Raw genomic sequence first — 19,174 nt, 5'->3', positions numbered from 1 at the left:
GTAGGCAGGCGAGGGCCGCGGGCAGCGGCTCTTCACGGTCAGGGGGGTCCCGAGGCGGAAGCCGCGGCAGAAGGGTCTTAACACCAGACAGACGCCTGTCAGATCTGGGGGTTGTCCAGTGTTTGCTCAGAAGCTCACGCGTTCTCATGGTGGCGATGCGGAGGAGCAGTGGGGGACAGAGTTGAATGAGATGGGGAAATCCCAGCAAACAGCAGGTCTCGTTGCAAGAAAAGGGGGCCCGTGGGCTCTTGTAGAAGGAGGCCCCGCCACAGAGCCCACACATGCCCTGCGGCAGGAGGGAGGCAGGGTGGAAACTGGAGGGAATTTGGAGAAAGTAAGAAAGAGCGAGCCAGCATCCCAGCCGCTTCTTGCAATGTGTGCACTGAGAATGGTTTCAAGGAAGGCAATACGGGGCAAGGCCTCTTGCACTCCCCTCTGAGAGCTTCCGTAACCCCAAGTCGGTGCTGGAAAGCGACAGGCACACGAGAATAGAAATATGGACCGCGTAGAAGGGCACGGAGCACGTTTTGTGGATTGAGAATCCTAGAAGCTGGACACACAGACTGGAGGGAAAAGATAGTCCCTCCTGCTGTGTGGTAGTGCCCAAGAGCATGATGCCGTACCAGGGGTCCTCAGACTTTTTAAACAGGGGGCCAGTTCACGGTCCCTCAGACCGTGGGAGGGCCGGACTATAGTTTTAAAAAAAAACTATGAACAAATTCCTATGCGTACTGCGGGCCCGGGACGCGTCGGCTGCTAAGCAGGACAGGCAGCGGCACCCGGCGGGCCGGATCCATGTCCTCGGCGGGCTGCATGTGGCCCACGGGCCGTAGTTTGAGGACGCCTGAATGGGTTTTTGATTGATTTTCCATCAATTAAACCCTTGGTGTGAACAGAAAGAGACGAAGAGAGACTGTCTTACAGAAAAGCCTGCTTCTGTACGTGCAGGCTCCCGGGCCGAATCTAGCGTCCCACAAGATGGCTCTAAGTGTTGCCAAGGTGACTGTGCCCCGCGCTGCGAATGGCCAGGCCGCCGCCGCTGCCCGGGGTGGGTCTGGACACCACGTACCTGGCTGTGTCTATTCCGAGGGCGGTCATGGTCTGGCGGCCGCCTCTCTGGACGATCTTGTTTGCAGCGAGGAGCACGTCCTCGGTGGAGGAGTAGGTGTTGAGGTTGAACTCGTGGGTCACGTTTTCTCCGTACTGCACGATCCCGACCTGAAAGACCAACACCCGTGAGTCAGCGACCCAGCAACAGGCCCAGGGCCAACTTGGTGCAGTTTGAACACGTACGTCAGAGGCGACCCATCTGCGTCTCAGCCGAGCGTTAAGAATCTACGAGAACACACATCCTTCTACTTCGACAGCAGAAATCTATCTGTTTAGGGCAGGGGTGGGCAAACTTTTTGACTCGAGGGTCACAATGGGTTCTTAAACTGGACCGGAGGGCCGGAAGAAAAGCATGGATGGAGTGTTTGTGTGAACTGATATAAATTCAAAGTAAAGGAGCGGAGGGGAGAGCAAGAGAACCGGATAGAACAGCCGGATCCAGCCCGCGGGCCGTAGTTTGCCCACGGCTGGTTTAGGGGCAGCCGGAGCCCAGAGAACAATGCAGGTGCCGTTATTAAACTTCTCAAATGATTGGTCTGTCCCTTTGGCAGTTTTCACTGCAGACTCGAGGGGGCCACGGAGGGTTACACTGGGACCCTCCTCCCACAGGCGTTGCCTTCGCTACCACAGAGCTTACAGGCTACAAGACGGAGACCCCACACGCCATCGCTCAAACACACGCCTAACTGCAGACCATGACAAGGTCTGTAACGGAAAAGCTGTCTTGAGCAAGTTCAGCCTCGGGCCCTGGTTTAACATGGGGCTCAGGGAAGAGACCTCTCTGGGTGCTATGGGAACAGAGGCCTGCCTGGGGTGGAGGCTGGGAGGGAGGGTGGGGTCCAAGGAGCGAACTGTGGATGTGAGGAGCTGAGATGGCGAAGAGGGAGGTACTGTCCCAAGAGCAGGAAGACAGTCGGTGACCCTGGACCAGGACTGAGGGCAGAGGGGAGCTAGAGAAGGCGCGATGGGCAAGCAGGGATCACTGTGTGAGGGGATGCACCTGGCTCACCCTGTCTCCCACCCCCTTTTGTTCCTGTCTTCCCACTCTCCCTGCCTTCCACCTTTACTATTTTTTAAATAATTTAAAAATACATATATATTTATTGATTTCAGAGTGAAAGGGAGAGGGAGAGAGAGAGAGAGAAACATCAATGATGAGAGAGAATTATTCATCGGCTGCCTCCTGCATGCCCCCTACTGGGGATGGAGCCCACAACCCGGGCATGTGCCCTGACCTGGAATCAAACCCGGGAGCCTTCAGTCCGCAGGCCCAGGCTGATGCTCGGTCCACGGAGCCACACCAGCTCAGGCAGATGTGGACTTTTCTACAAGGGAGCGTGGGAAGAGGGAGCGTACGGTGTCCGTGAAAAGTGGGCGGCCATAGTGCCAACGGACTGTAATTCCAACCTCAGGCCAAAGAGACCCGAGGGTTCGGGCTGCCGTGCGACCCCGGCACACCCCTGGCTGCGGGGGCTGTTGTATGAACAAGAGGTCTGTCTCCCTTACGGAAGGCTCCCTTCCACGTAAACACGAGTGTCACAGCCCTCCTTCAGCTACACCCCCAGCTGACACCCCTCGCCCTTCCAGGCAGTGCCAGCAGCCTTCTGATGCTACTAGGCATGATTTATAAAAGGTATGATTTATAAAAGGGCTCCATAGCCAAATAATAGCCCTGGGAAACGGCGGGAGTGAGGTCCACACGTGTCTACGCAGGAGCCGGCCTGCCCTGTCTCGTCTGCCGCCTCTCTTGCCCGTTATCTACAGGAAGCACAAAACCTCCACACATCTGAAATGGTGCAAAAGAGACGCCTCCCCCTTGGGCTTGTCCCAGCTGCTCTACTCCGATCACAAGCAAATCTTCCGACCGGTTCTCAGTCTTCAGCGTGAAAACGAATGGGAAAACACCTGCTACTCTCACTTAAGGGAACCTTCTTTGGTGAGGGACATAGTCAGCACCTCAAACAGAGTTTGCAAAACTCTGCTTGACCACAGCAAGGGTCACCCCCTCAGACAGAGTCATTCATCGTTCTTCTCTTCCATGGCCATGCCCTGCAGGACCCGAAGGGAAGCCTTGACCTCGCTTCTGAGTTGCAAGGTCTGGGGCATCGGGAACACAGCTTCAGTGTTTGCTTTAATGCTTCCTGGACACGTAGCATAATCTAGATAATCTAAATAATAAAGAGCTAATATGCAAATGGTCATGACGCCCTCACGCGTAACGACCCATCAGCAGGAGGCTGCGTGTGCAGCTGGCACGGGTGGGCGGGGACTTGCAGCGTCGGGTGCCAGGCCCAGGGACGTGAGGCTCGTGGAGGCCTACCTCTTTGGGGCGATGGATCGTGGGGCTCCCGCACTGTGACAGGGCACAGGCCAGGCTGGGGAACCCCCCCTTCCCGAGTGCATGAATTTTGTGCACCGGGCTACTGGCATGTCATAAAAGGCTTCAGGAGCGTCTGCTGAATTGATGTGAATTAGTGACCTAAGTGGCCCATTTTGGGGGTAGAGATGCAGGAGGAGGGCGGTGACAGCAGGGACAGGGGGAGGAGGGCCCGTGGGAAGTCAGTGGGGCATGCTCTCCCATCTCCCTCTCTGGGAACGTACAGGCGCACAGAGTGACCGGGAGTTGAAGGAAGACGGTGCCTCGTCTGCCTCACGGCAGGAATGACGCCTGAACTGCATCTAAGAAGTCCCCCAGCGCCCGGGCCTGGGCAGAGCCTGTGGGCACAGAGCTGTGCGCTCAGAGAACGGGCAGGAGGCTGTGGGAAGACAGGCGGGCACAGGGAGGCAGCGGGACGACGGTGACCAGTGCCTCGGGCCCCCTGGAGAGAGCAGACACTATTCAGCAGGCAGCCACAGTGGGTCTCTATCCAGGGCAATGCCGGGATGCGACCTTTCCCTTGGACGGGGAACTCAGGTGAGTGGCCATGGGGGTGGGGCGAATGGAGGTGGCCCAAGGCAGGACCAGGCTTCTCACACTCAAACGATGAATCAGGCCTCGTAGTGGAGGCTTCTGGGAAGCGGCCATGAAGTGCGCAGTGAAAGACAGGTCCATGACAGCCCTACAGCGAAATGAACGTCTCTCCCTCGTTTTGCCTGGTTTCACGTCATGCCACCTCTGGGTGGAAGCACGCCACACACGGTCCCGTTAGCACATTTCACGCTTACATCAGCCTCCCGAGTCACTGGCCTTGGTTAGGGCAATGCACCCGGCGTGGTGTACTTATGTCACCCTCGTTTATGCCCGAGAGCCATGTTCTGTGTAGGTATGGGGGATCAATACGACCTCCATCACGCTTACGCCCCCATATCTTTCATGGCAAGCTCGGAGCGCCTGGGGTTAGCTTTTGTAAAAGGCAGTTTTATAGCCTTCACTCTGTCTTGGGTTAAAAATTGGTTTACAAAAATTCCTTGACTATGTTTGTAAAAGGTTTAATGGGACCACACAGAGACACGGAGGAGACGCTGAGTAACTATAGCTGCCCCCTCCTTTTCCATGGGGGACACGTCCCAGACCCCCCGTGGATGCTGACCCAGTGGGTGTCAAACCCTATATACACTTTGCTTCTCCTTTATATACACACCACTGGCAACGTTTAATCTATCAGTTAGGCATAGCAGGAGATTAACAATAACTAACAAAACACAACGATTAAAACAATTTACCGTAATAGGAGTTACGTGAATGCGGCCTCTCTCAAAATACCTTCCTGTGAGACGCTGAACAAAGGGGTGATTCACGTCCCGGGGGGGGGGGGGGGGGGCGGGGGGCGCGGAGCAGGACGGGGAGATTTTTTCACTTTACGCAGAACAGCTCGCACTTTACGATTGATGGACCGTTTATTTCTGGGATTTTCCATTTAATATTTTCGGACTGTGGTTAACCACAGTTACTGAAACCACAGAAAGCGAACATGCAGATAAGGGGGGGGGGGGCTACTCATTCAGAATGGATGTTCCTGTCCCTGGCGCTGCACCCCGCAATGTGCACCGACTGTCCTGCAGAAGCCTTTGTACTCGCTTGCCTGCGCCCCCTCACTCCCTCCGCCCTTCCCTGTTCCTTACTGGGGGGACGGGCACCGGCAGGGATGCTCCGCACCATGGAGAAGGCCTGGCCTGTCAGTGCCAGCAGTCACTCCGGGACATCCTGGTGGCAGAGCAGAGGCCACGGAGCCCACCCTCCCCCTGGGCCCACCCTCCCCCTGGGCCCACCCTCCCCCGGGGCCCACCCTCCCCCTGGGCCCACCCTCTCCCTGGGCCCACCCTCCCCCGGGGCCCACCCTCCCCCTGGGCCCACCCTCTCCCTGGGCCCACCCTCCCCCTGGGCCCACCCTCTCCCACGGCCCACCCTCCCCCACGGCCCACCCTCCCTCTGGGCCCACCCCTCCTGGGGCCCACCCTCCCACTGGGCCCACCCTCTCCCAGGGCCCACCCTCTCCCTGGGCCCACCCTCTCCCTGGGCCCACCCTCTCCCGGGGCCCACCCTCTCCCTGGGCCCACCCTCTCCCGGGGCCCACCCTCCCCCGGGGCCCACCCTCCCCCTGGGCCCACCCTCTCCCACGGCCCACCCTCCCCCGGGGCCCACCCTCCCTCTGGGCCCACCCTCTCCCGGGGCCCACCCTCCCTCTGGGCCCACCCTGCAGGGGCCTGTGGACAGAGCCTGACAGGGTCCCCTCCATCCACCCTGTAGGGGCCTGTGGACATGGCCTGACAGGGTCCCCTCCATCCACCCTGCAGGGGCCTGTGGACATGGCCTGACAGGGTCCCCTCCATCCACCCTGCAGGGGCCTGTGGACATGGCCTGACAGGGTCCCCTCCATCCACCCTGCAGGGGCCTGTGGACATGGCCTGACAGGGTCCCCTCCGTCCACCCTGCAGGGCCTGTGGGCAGGACCCGACAGGACTCCACGCTGACCCCGGGCAACATGCCTTCACACCGATGACCCGGTCCCAGCTCGGCTCCTCTGCTCTGACACAGGAGGCAGACGCAGTCCCGTGCCCCCCACTCCCGAGGCACACCCAGCTCCCGGCCCCGCCCAGCGAACCTCCCACAGGGCCTGCTGCAGAGAAGCCTCTTCCCCAAGCCTGTCCGCTCCCTTCCAGGCCTTCCCACCCTTGACATGAGTGAGAGTCCAGGAGGCCTCACCCTGTCCCCCCTCCCCTCTGGGCTCCCCACAGCTCTGTGCCTGCCCCTATGGGACCTGGAGGTGGGAGGGGAGAGGAGGAGAAATTCCAGAAGCTACTGCCAATCTCAGGGCAGGATAGGGTGCTTCAATTGAAAACCATAAACACACACACACACACACACACACACACACACACACACCTGTAAACACAATCTATAACAATAAAAGAGTAATATGCTAATTAGACCAGACATCCTTCCGGACGACCTTCCAGACAAAGCTGGGGCTGGGAGGGAAGCCTGGGTCCCGGGTGCCACGGAGGTGCCGGCAGCCGGGGGGAGGAAGGCCCAGTCCTGCACGAATGTTGTGCACCGGGCCTCTAGTGTAAAACTACTGCACCAGTGCACTGTTTCTCCCACGTGAGCCTGTGTGCAACTGTGTGGATTCTTTACTTAAAACACAGCCCCACGCTCACCCTCTGAGCTCCCAGGGCTGGAGGTCAGGGGACGGCCCCAGCGCCCCAGGGTTCTGAGGAAGGAGTGCTGGGTGCCACGGCGGAGAACACGGCATTACCCATGAGCATCCCCTTCTCACGATCATCCGAGACCCAGCGATCCGCACAGTGCCCTGCTCTTTGGGGAGCAGGCACCCTGGGTGAGCCGTGGGTACCGAGTACCACCAGGGGTCTCCCTCTCTGTGGAAAGGGGTCGGGAGCCTGGGACTGACCTGACTGTCTGCCTGGGGGTCAGCCCAGCCCCGCCCTCACTGGTGGCACTGCCCCGGGCACCCCGATCCCTCTGAATGAAGGCGTTGTTCCCGGCGGGAAAGACGGGCCCCGGAGCCCACCCTGGCGGCTGGAATTCCTCTGTGGGAGGAGAATGGCTCCTCTGTGCGTCTCCTGCAGACATGCAGCGCTCACTGCGGCCTAACTGCTAGCAACAGGAGACTGAGCGCAGGCTGAGCACGGAGGCTGGGGGTTATGTGTCCCTCCGCACAGCCAGCCCCGCCCTGCCCTGCCCCGAAGACGGGGGCCCGCAGCTCTGAGTCCTGTGGACTTTCCCCCTGAGGTGGGGTAGCGACTGCAAAGGGGGCTCAAATGCACTGGCTTCTGTGCAGAGCTGCCCCCGGATTCATGTGTTACAGTAAAACAGATAAAGGGATTTCAACGTAAAGTCAAACGTTCCAGTGACCCAAAACATGAGAAATGTAAAAATGTCTCACGACTATGATCAAATCTGGGAAGAAAGGACTAGTCGGCTAGGAAGGTAAATGGGTGGGTGAAGCAGGAGAGGGAGGAGAGGGGCATAGGGAAGGGGAGAGAGGGGAGAGCGGAGGTCCAGCCGCTGATCTCAGGACCCCCATGCAGGGAGGGTGCGCCGGGGATCCTGGCGGGGACAGCCACTGGCCAGGGAGGGTGAGGACCCCCGGAAGGAAAGGACTGGAGACCTGCGTTCCAGGGTTCCAGGCGGCAGGGGTGCTGTGCGCCTAGGCAGGAGCGGAGTCTCTGGAAGGAGGGAGCTGGGCTGCCGTCGGGGCTGATGGTCCGGGGCCAGCAAGCCCAAACCCGCACCAGGCACCAACCTCTCAGGGTCCCTCCATGATCCGAGAGTCCTGGCTACACAAGCGCTAACAGTTCTTCTGCTACTGTCACGGCTCTAGGGTGTCACTGACCGAGCAGGGCCAGGCAAAGGGAAGAGAGTCCTCGGGAGGCGAAATAAGGGCCCCTGTGGACAGGGGAGGAGCGGGTCACAGATCCAAAGGGGCCTCAGAGCCGCCTGCCACCCCCACGAGGAGGCTCCCCAGCCTCTCCAAGCTCAATGCCGAGGAGAAACCTGCTGCGTCCAGGAGAAGCAGCTTTTTGATGTGAAAATGCCATTTTCTTCCTTTTTTAAAAAAATTGATGACAGAGAGGAAGGAGAGGGAGAGGGAGAGAGAGAGAGAAACATCAACGATGAGAGGGAATCATGGATCGGCTGCCTCCTGCACACCCCTACACTGGGGATCAAGTCCGCAACCCGGGCATGTGCCCTTGACCGGGAATGGAACCCTGACCTCCTGGTTCATAGGTCAACACTCAACCACTGAGCCACACCGGCCAACCAAAATGCCATTTCCTTTGAGTGACTTCACCGAGTTCGAGCTCTCCATTCTCCTGAAGGGCACACACAGGCTCTCCCTCACCCAGCCCCAGGCGCCGGCTCGCTGGGGACAGCCACGTGGCGTCCCTGGGAGGGCTGAGGCTAGCTCGCCATCTTCCGCCTCCATCTGTTTGGGGACATGTGTGTTTCATGTGTGTTGATACATGTGTGTGCGGGTGCACACGCCCGGCCCGTACCTGCGTCTGCTTGGGGCCGATGTCCATGCGTTCCAGCAGGTTGTTGAGGAAGGCGGTGACGCTGTCCCAGGGGTAGATGCTGTTGGAGCCGTCCAGCACAATGACGATGTCCAGCTGCGTGCCGCACTCTGCAAGACAGCAGTGCACGCGGCCTCAGGCAGGGCGCGCCCTCGCCCTCACCGACGTTGCACAAAGTGGATGCGGGGCTTTCAGGCCAGAAACAACAGTTAGGAAAAGCGGAAGGGATGCCCACTGCATGCCGTCACCATGGGGTCGGAGGTCCGACCAGGCAAAGCCCCTCTCCCCGTAACAGCACTAACACCGCGCACCCCGCGCGGGTCACCGCTGAGCCTGCCCCAGCGTGAGCCTCACCGGCCGGGGCTCATTCTGGGCGTGTTTCACCGGAGGCCACCCGCCTCCAAGAGCCTCACCCTTCACATACACCAGCCTGACAGCTCTGGCCGGGGTGTTGGAACACCGTTCTGTGGAGGGTTATTTACACTAACATCAGCTCCAAAAATCGCCGTGAGGTTTGGCTATATATCGGCAAAGCCAACCTTTCCCTAAATCGGTCATGCTGGTAGCGGAGCAGGCAGCTCAGGCTCTTGGGCACACGCCTGCGTGCACGCGTGTCTCGTCCAGCCCGTGCTGTCAGACACGAGAGCGCACGGGACCCGCCAGTACCTTGCACAGGGGCAATGGAGTTCACCACCTGGAACGTGGGGCTGACGTCCGAGCAGATGCCCGTCGTGTAATGCAGGTGTCCACATCTGTAGGCATAGAGGGGCCCGCATGCCTTGGAGAAAGGAAAAAGTGCAAGAGCAAAGGTTACACACTGTCGCACAGATGTGACGGAACGGCGGCAGCCTCCTAGGCCACTGACGACCATCCCCCTGGGCTTTCTTACCAGGAACCCCCCCTTCGGGTTGGTGACCAACGTGGCTCCGAAGGTCATGTTCTCCTTCACCTCCGTGACGTTGGGAATCGATGTGTTGACTGGAAAGAGAACAGAAGTGTGTGAAGGAGGGAAAACAGTGCAACCGGCTCCTCGTGAAAACATTCTCCGTGCCCTGCACATAGCAGAGCACATCTTGTCTTGGTTCAGCTGCGCAGTCTCCACAGCGCGGTCACGGGACATGGTGAGCGCGCAAAGGCTCCGAGCATGGCTCCTGTCCCAGAAACGTTATCTGGACCATCGTCCCCAATAGCTTTGCTGAACTGTGAAAGAATGCAGAGCTCGGAAAAGCCGCCGACGTGGGATCGCCTTCACAGAGTGTGGCTAATTAAAACAAAGAGAAAGGTCCGTCTCGTGACACTGCAGACATGATGTAAACTCTCACGCTTTTCTTACGTGTTATATCCACATGTGATATGTGACTGATGATGAAACATGACATTTCTGGCAAGAAGAAGGACATAGACGAGCAGGCCAGGAAAGAAAACGCCAATAGAAACTTTCTGACCCTTCGTTTTGCAGCGGGGGACACCGGGAGGGCGCTCAAGGAAGCTGGGGCGAGATTAGAGCCGGGGTGGGGAAGTTTGGATTGGAAAAAGGACACAACGAAGGAACGACCTTTGACATTCCAAGTAGGAAGGTGGGGTCCTAAAACGGGCCGACTGGCAACAAAATTGGCAAGAAATTCTACGTCTTCACCTTGAAAAACCAAAGAGATCGAACAGGAAAAGCCAAAGCGTCTCCCCTCCCCCAGGTGCATGGACGCCCTTGAAGGGTTGTCTCCCGCTCCTGCCGGAATCTTCCCTCCCTCAGGCCCGGCTCTATATGGATGGACAGAGGGGAAAGGCCCGGCTCTATATGGACGGAGGGAGGGGAAGGCCCGGCTCTATATGGACGGAGGGAGGGGAAGGCCCGGCTCTATATGGACCGATGGAGGGGAAGGCCCGGCTCTATATGGACGGACAGAGGGGAAGGCCTAGATCTATATGGACGGAGGGAGGGGAAAGGCCTAGCTCTATATGGACGGAGGGGAAGGCCCGGCTCTATATGGACGGAGGGAGGGGAAGGCCTAGATCTATATGGACGGAGGGAGGGGAAAGGCCCGGCTCTATATGGACGGAGGGAGGGGAAAGGCCCGGCTCTATATGGACGGACGGAGGGGAAAGGCCCGGCTCTATGTGGAAGGAGGGGAAAGGCCCGGCTCTATATGGACGGATGGAGGGGAAAGGCCTGGATCTATATGGACGGAAGGAGGGGAAAGGCCCGGCTCTATATGGACGGACGGAGGGGAAGGCCTAGATCTATATGGACGGAGGGGAAAGCCCGGCTCTATATGGACGGACGGAGGGGAAAGGCCCGGCTCTATATGGACGGACGGAGGGGAAAGGACCGGCTCTATATGGACGGACGGAGGGGAAAGGACCGGCTCTATATGGACGGAGGGGAAGGCCCGGCTCTATATGGACGGAGGGGAAGGCCTAGATCTATATGGACGGACGGAGGGGAAGGGGGCGGCTCTATATGGATGGACGGAGGGGAAGGCCCAGCTCTATATGGACGGAGGGAGGGAAAGGCCCAGCTCCATATGGACAGAAGGAGGAGAAGGGGAGCAGATGCCTGAAGGGCCATGTCCTGTCTGCACTGAACACGGTCTCTGTCGCAGAGCTCAGTCTGATTTGCTCTGAAAGCACCTGGAAGTGGGCGTCATCTGCCTTGGTCTCGAGCGATCTGGGTTCGAGGTTTGACGCTGGGGTGGGCCCAGGGCGAGCCCCCCTGGGATAGGGGCTACAGCAGAAACGCTCCTACTGTTCTCTTCTAAAAATTTTACTGTGAGCATTTTCTTGGGATTGTTGACACTATTACACATGTCCCCCCTTCCCTCCTTTACCCACCCCACGCCCCCTGCCTTCGCCACACTGTTGTCCATGTCCATGGACCATGCATGTATGTTCTTTGACTAATCCCTTCACCTCCTTTCACCCAGTCCCACCCCTCCGCTCTGGACATAGCTGGAGACTCCAGCCAAAACCTAAACGCAGCTCCCGGGGCCACGGATGGAGGAGCCGTTCCTGTCGGAGTAACGTCTACAAATCACGGCTCCCACCTCTGGGACAGGAGAAGTGATGTAGAGACAGTCATCTGTGGGGATGGAGAGACCGGGAGCGGCCGACCCGGAGGGACCTCTACGTGTCAGAAGACACGAGCAGTGGGCGAGTTTCCTGCGTCTCAGGGAAGGCCCTCGTCAGTGGCTAAACCCCACAGAGAACTCTTTCCGTCTTCCTGTCTTGAAAAAGGACAGACATTGGGGCAATGGCAGCACCTGTGAAGCGAGGGGATCTCTTGGAGAGCAGAGCCCCAAGGAGCGTTCTGACATGTACACATGTATTCCGTCCAAGTATCTCAATGACTCGCGCTGTGTGCGTGCAGCCCAGCCTGGACACTGAGTCCGCCAGGTAAGCCGCCAGCCGGAACAAGAAGCCGAGACTACGCAAGGGCAGGTGACATCCAGATGTCCACACCTGTGACCCACGGTCAACCCAGGACACAACCCCAAACCACCACGCGTAGGAGGAAACAGAAAAAGGTGGGCCGGCCTCAAGAGAAAGAGAATCAATGGGAAACAAGCTGAGATATTCCAGGCGTTGGCATGGGCAGACACGGGTATTATAACTACGCTCCTGACTGTAAAGGGAAAAATGTTGACCATAAGCCAACAAATAGGAAATGTTTAAAGGGAGAGCGGGAAGTACAATATCGGAAGTAAACCCGTGGGTTAGGAGTCATTCCCATGGCACTTCACGCTGCATAGAACACCGACATTTCTACTCCCTGGATAGTTCTCGTAGGAACTTTCCAGTCATGTGCTAGCGACAGCGATGTTTCTACCAAATAGCTCTACTTCGATATAAACTTACCTTGTGCTCGTCTCGTTTAAAAGTTTGACTCAGCTATTGCAATTTCTCTTGTGCTGGTTTCTTTTAAAACACAAGCGCCAAGCTGGATGTTGGGGAGGAAATGGGATGGGTGGGTTTATCTGGAACAGTTGTTCATGTCACCACTGGTTCACAAAGGATGCTGGACAATGGAGGCAGCTCAATGTTACAAAACTAGTAAGACCTTCTAACTCTATGGTTATTCTCTAGTGAATTTCTACAGCAAATGCAGGGCGGAGCGGGTCAACATGCCCTCTGGCCTAAAGTTGCCGGGTAAGAACGGAAGGATGGGTGTAGGGCACTTGGAATATTTTCTTGGGTTGTTGACATTTGTTTTCGGTTAGAACACGGGGACCGGACTGCACCGCTCGGACTTTACGTACCTGGTAGATCCAACTTCACGCAGGGCAGTGCCTCCCCCCTGCCCACGGGACACTTGTAGACGTCGCCCGTCCTGTTCTTGGGCTGGCCAACCAGCGGGGAGCCGATGAGCACCCTGGAAGGCAAGCAACTCAATGAACCCTTCTGAACAACAAGAAACACTGCATGTTAGTTGTCCTGTGACTCTTCTAAGACAACTGAGAGCACTTCCCATAGACACCATCAGAGAGCCCTCCTCTCGGGTCAATTCCGTGTCCCCCGAAGTGAGCAGAGCGTCTTCTCCCAGCTGCCGGCGGATCTGAATCACATGACCCAGAACGTTCACAGGCGGGAGGGCTCAGAACATTTCATTTTATTGGATAGGACTTATCACATTCTTATCTGGAGGCTGAAATGAGAAGTATTGGTCCAGCCTGCTGCTGTGTCCGTTTATAAAAAGCACAAGGAAGTGCAGATGAGCTTTTTCTCATCAGAACCTAATAGAGACGTTAGGAACCACAGACCTTGGCCCAGCACAGATGTTAATAGTAGTCTGTGCTGGTCTGTGAGTTCTTAGAAAGCAAGGACAGCTAGGAGACCCGGGTGAAAATCCTTTATGCCTTTTTAGATGATGAAAAGATCACTCCGATAAAAATTAATGGACACGATATAATCACGCTGTGTTTTAGCCCCAGCAAGCCGTGACACTGTCTGCTAAGATGTCTTCAGAAACGGGGCGGGTGAATGTGGCTCATTGTGAAGGCACTGCAGGGACCTCGCAGCTGCGGATTCTTTGCTGGTGAAACACTGTCCTCAGACGCTGACTGCTGGTAGCCAGGGCACTCCTGTCCCGGGCCAACGGCTGCGCTTGAGGGTCTCGGCCTGTATCTCTGTTCATTTCCAAACGAAGACTCAGAAAGCACAAAGGCACTCGTCAAGTACATCAATATGCCCACTTGGGCATTTGGAAGTATCGCAACTTCCTGGGAAAAGAGACTTAAACAAACCAGTTCGAGTTTATGTGGAAACCTATGTCAATAACTTTACTGAACTACACACTATCCTCGCCATCCGCACAGGATGTGGGGAACCTGGCTGAACAGTGCTTGTGAAAACGCCAGAGGGGGTTTCGCTGACAGAAAGAACCCATGAACCAGCGCGTCTTCAGTGCCAAAAATGTGAATGTGACCCGAGGCTGCGTCGCTGGAAATAGATGCCCCAGTGGGTCGAGGAAGCGATAACCCGTGCGGCCCGGCCTGCCGGGAATCTCCAAGGTCACAGGGTCGGAGGACGATGGAATGTCCTGGGAGACCGGGACTCAGACGGCTGCGGGCTGGGAACTGTGTCAGACCACAGAGGCTTGCAGGAGTGGTGGCGTGTTCAGCACCAGGAAAGAATGTCTGAAGGGGAGCTGAGAGGGCATATAGGGGTGCGGGTGGATAAGGCACACATTTTTAAAAATTTAAATATTTAAAGTCTGTCATATTGAAAAGGGATGGGATTTATTTTGCATGGGCCCTTTGGGAGAAGCTAGTATGAATGGAAAGAAGTTTAATAACAACTGTAAATACTGAGTAGTTGAACAGACTCCGTAAAACATAGTTCTGACATAAGGCCTTTGCAAAGGCACTTCTGATAAGAATAAATAAGCATAATAATGCTCAAGCCCTTTAAAGCATAATTCTTCCTTCTGGGGATTTCTCCTTTAAAAAAATGACCTAAATTAAGGGGGAAAGTGTAATGCATAAAGATAATGCTCCAAGTGTTATCTATAATAAAAAAGACGAAAATAACCAACAGCCACCATGAATTAATTATTGCAGGGCCATTCTATAGGACAATGTGCAGTCATAAAAAATAATGGGTAATAAGCCCTAGCCGGTGTGGCTCAGTGGATAGAGCGTTGGCCTGCGGACCGAAGGGTCCCAGGCTCGATTCCGGTCAAGGGCACATGCCTGGGTTGCAGGCTCTTCCCTGGCCCAAGTCCTGGACGGGGCACGTGCAGGAGGCCACCAATCGATACGTTTCTCTCCCATCGATATTTTTCTCTATCTGTTCTTCTCTCTTCCCCTCTCTCTGAAAATCAATGGAAAAATATCCTCGGGTGAGGATTAAACAAAGAAAGAGTGGGCAGTAAGATAGCATGGTGGGCTCAAAAATTACTTTGGACCTAATGTAAGGTAAGCCTACCTCATGTAGTGATAACCTAAGACTTAAAGTGAAGTGTAACAAATTACATTCGTTATAACAGCAATGTTGATCATCGCTAGCATTTAATGACTTCATGTCACGGTCCAGACACTGGTCTAAGTGCTTTCTATGTAGTATGTAATGTGACACATTACATTATATAGAGCATATAGAATATACACAGGAAATACAGCGGAGTTGGGATGGTGGACTTCCTCAGTTCAAACCATGGCTTTACCATGTACTCAGCTGTATGGTTTAGGACAAGTCAGTTACCTTTGGTGCCTTGTTAACCTCACCTGTAAAATGGGAATAATCAGAGTAGCGACCTCACAGGCTCACCATGAAAATAAAATGCTAACGTATGTAAAATGCCTAGAAAAGTATTTGGCTCGTAGGATGTGCTATCTACATGTTAGTTATTATTATTATAATCTTTTTTTTTCAGATGATGGGACAGCTACATCTATGTAAAACATAGATTAAAAGGGAGCTCACTAAAACCATAAATTACATCAAGAAGGTTATGGTTAGGTTTTACCCCGCCCCCCCCCCCAATACTTTCTTTTTTTTTTTTTTAAATATATTTTATTGATTTTTTACAGAGAGGAAGAGAGAGGGATAGAGAGCTAGAAACATCGATAAGAGAGAAACATCGATCAGCTGCCTCCTGCACACCTCCCACTGGGGATGTGCCCAAAACCAAGGTACATGCCCTTGACCGGAATCGAACCCGGGACCCTTCAGTCCGCAGGCTGACGCTCTATCCACTGAGCCAAACCGGTTTCGGCCCCAATACTTTCAAAGCCCTTGATAATGTGACCGATTACATTACTGTCACAGTTAGAAAGTCTCTAAGTTGAGGCTCCAAGAGATGGATTAATGTTTATTAAGAACATTCGACGGGCTCGGCGTCTTGCCAGGCCCCAGGGATGTAAAATGGATAAAACTCAATTTTCAGGCTGTTTAAACTTAGCGGGGAAGCAGAACTATACACACACTACACAACACCGACTAGGCCTGAACTTTGGCAAAGTCTCAGAAGCGAGAAAGAACACGGCTCTTTGGACAAGTTCAAGGAGCTCCCTGTAGCTGGAGCCGACGCTGGTCTGGAGAGGCGAGCGGCTTCTGATGCTGAGTGTTCTGATGGTGAGTGTTCTGATGGTGAGTGTTCCGATGCTGAGTGTTCCGATGGTGAGTGTTCCGATGGTGAGTGTTCCGATGGTGAGTGTTCCGATGGTGAGTGTTCCGATGCTGAGTGTTCCGAGGCTGAGTGTTCCGATGCTGAGTGTTCCGAGGCTGAGTGTTCCGATGCTGAGTGTTCCGATGCTGAGTTCTGTAGTCTAAGAGCTTGAGGTTCCTCATGGAGGCGGCGTGGTTACCGCTGAGGCTCCCGAGGAGGGATTCGACATGATCAGCTCTGATTTATTATAATGGCTTGCCAGCAGGTTAAGATTACAGCATGTTCTAGATCTCATTCCTGATCTCTAGAGAAACGCCCAGTGAGTTCAGAGACCATCGAAGTGAGCAGAGCATCTCCGCAAGGAGCACCACGTATGCTAACCGGTGGTAAACGGAGAACGTGGGCTGATCGTAAGCGTCATTGGGACCGTGCTGTTTATTTGCAGAGTAGCTGGTCGCCGACTCCCGCGTTTCATGTTTATGGGTTTTTTCTCTGTGAAAAATAGATCCTGGAGACTGTGGCCTCGTGTTCACTTTATTTCCTGACACTCTTTTTCCCAAACCCTCTCCCGATGGCCAAGCCAAGTCCCTGCCCGAGGCCCAGTTCCGGCTGCTGGGAGTGAGCGAGCAAATGAGGTGTGTGGTCCTCCGGGCGGAGCCGGGCAGTGGCCCGCTAGCTGCTGTGCTCCGGGTCACGGTCACGACAGGCAGCGTGGGAGGAGGTGAGCCGAAGGGGTGACAAGCTTGGCAGAGAGAACCTGTCACCTCCGAAAGGTGCTGCAAGCATGTGAGATGAGCGTTGTGCTCACATATGCGAGCGCATTTGCTAGACCCTCCGAAAAGTCTTTAGCTCTGGCCGGAGGGGCTCGGCTGTCGTCCTGTGCCCCGGAAGGTCTCGGGTTCGATTCCCAGTCAGGGCAATGCCCAGGTTGTGGGTTCGATCCCCGGTCAGGGTGCGTACGGGAGGCAACCAATCGCTGTTTCTTGCTCACATTTATGTTTCTCTCTCTCTCCCTCTCCCTTCCTCTCTCTCTAAAAGTCAATAAAACATACCCTTAGGTGAGGATTAGAAAAAAATAAAAAATAAATCAATAAAAGTCTTTGTACCCCAAGCCGGATCGGGCTTTATTTAAAACATGGGTACCTGGGACACAGGACTTAGTCCCCTGAGCCCTCTAGTGTCCTCACCTGGCCGACAGCAGCGCCTGTGGGGAGGGCACAAGGTCAGCAGGGTCTGAGATGGACACGGAGCCGAGGATTGCATTCGCGTCATGAAAACCTACCGTGAGAACCCAGGCTGTGAGGTCACTGGCGCCTCGGGAGGGGTGTGGGAGCGGCCACGAGAAGGGGTGCAGTGGCAGGGGGCGCGAAGCGAGAGCAACGGAGGGAGAGCCCACCAGCACCCGTGGCTGCCCAGCCGGCGGACCTGTGATTCTCCCCGAATCTGGAGGCTTCTCCTGCCAGCACATTCCAGGTTCTTCTCGTCAAAGCACAGCCATTAGCCAGTCCTGCTCTTCGGGGCTTTCCTCTGCCCCGCATTCAGCTCTCGCTCCCCCTAACGAGCCGCAGCTGGTCCCCATCAGAGGCGCAGCGCGTTCTGTGCCCTGCAGCGCGGGTCCGAGCCAAAGACACCCTCCCATGAACTCCTACCGGCAACGGCCGCCTTTCTGTTACCTTCTAGCTCTTTCTCAATGATTAAAGCAAGGCTTCGCTCACACACAGACCGCAAGGACTGGGCAGCGAGGACTCCTTCTCCAGGCCAATTCGGCCAAGATGGAAGACGGGTCAGGATGCTTTAAAGAAATCAGAGGTTGGTGAACTTCCAGAACATGAGCAGTCAAATAGGATTGACGGAGGTGCCCACCTCTGGAGAAAAAGAACAGAATCCGTGTTCTCCCAAATCTGTCAGTTGTCCTATAGGTGTTTTTGTTTGTTTGTTTTTGTTGTTGTTTTAGTTTTTTGTTTTTTAAGGTATTATATGTGTACATATCTTACCATTGTGTCCTACAGGGTTTATAGACTCTGACAGAACACCCAAACCTGTTTCTGAAATGTGTTTTGCGTTACCAGCCGGGGCCGGTCTCTCCGGCCACCACGGCACCCTGGAAGGCCCCGGCACTGAGAAGGCTGTAGTTTGCTCTTTTTTTTTTTTGTTTGTTTGTTTTTAAATATATTTTATTGATTTTTTACAGAGAGGAAGGGAGAGGACAGAGAGCTAGAAACATCGATGAGAGAGAAACATCGATCAGCTGCCTCCTGCACACCTCCCTACTGGGGATGTGCCCGCAACCCAGGTACATGCCCTTGACCTGAATCGAACCCGGGACCCTTCAGTCTGCAGGCGGACGCTCTATCCACTGAGCCAAACCGGTTCAGGGCAGTTTGCTCGCTTTTAGGTTCAGTGGCCCACCCTGTTTCTGTTGCCCTGACTTCTCACACCTTTTCCCGTAAAATCATCGCAAGCCTGGACTGTCGAAGTGCAATTCCAGCGTCTGACACCCACACACAGTCCAGTGCTCAGAAAGCCTCAGGCACACTCACAAGGAGCGTGTAATGCTGCAAAGGCGGTATTGTCCACAGCAGGGGTGGGCAAACTTTCTGACTCGAGGGCCACCATGGGTTCTTAAATGGGACCGGAGGGCTGGAACAAAAGCATGGATGGAGTGTTTGTGTGAACTAATGTAAATTCAAAGTAAAGGAGTGGAGGGGAGAGCAAGAGAACCGGATAGAACAGCCGGATCCGGCCCGCGGGCCGTAGTTTGCCCACGGCTGGTCCACAGGCACGTTCCAATGAAGGTCTCAGAGAGAGAAAGCGCCCACCCGGCTGGGTGTGGAGAGCCTGAGTCACGGTTCCAGCTCTGGCCCTCAGCGATGACATTTCCCTGGGGGAGTAACTTATTTATTTATTTATCTATTTATCTAGAAGCACTTTATTGAAATAATAATAAATACACAAAGCTGTATATTCCTAACGTATACGTACAAC

At 55.3% G+C, this 19,174-nt stretch overlaps 1 protein-coding gene across 1 annotated transcript in view; it reads right to left on the bottom strand.

Annotated features, from left to right (window-relative positions):
* The window catches only part of ITGA1 (integrin subunit alpha 1), a 125,043-nt gene that overhangs the window by 53,907 nt on the left and 51,962 nt on the right, over positions 1-19,174 (bottom strand). Inside the window, exons 3-7 of the mRNA XM_080681835.1 lie at positions 12,840-12,952; positions 9,476-9,564; positions 9,253-9,364; positions 8,569-8,696; positions 1,070-1,218 (exon numbers count right to left, since the gene is read on the bottom strand). Of these exons, the coding sequence (XP_080537961.1) occupies positions 1,070-1,218; positions 8,569-8,696; positions 9,253-9,364; positions 9,476-9,564; positions 12,840-12,952 (591 nt within the window). The remainder of the gene's footprint in view (positions 1-1,069; positions 1,219-8,568; positions 8,697-9,252; positions 9,365-9,475; positions 9,565-12,839; positions 12,953-19,174) is intronic.

Source organism: Plecotus auritus (genome assembly GCF_963455305.1).
Source record: "Plecotus auritus genome assembly, chromosome: 7".
In the NCBI taxonomy this organism is placed as follows: Eukaryota; Metazoa; Chordata; class Mammalia; order Chiroptera; family Vespertilionidae; genus Plecotus; species Plecotus auritus.
This window is presented reverse-complemented; position numbering and strand designations above follow the sequence as displayed.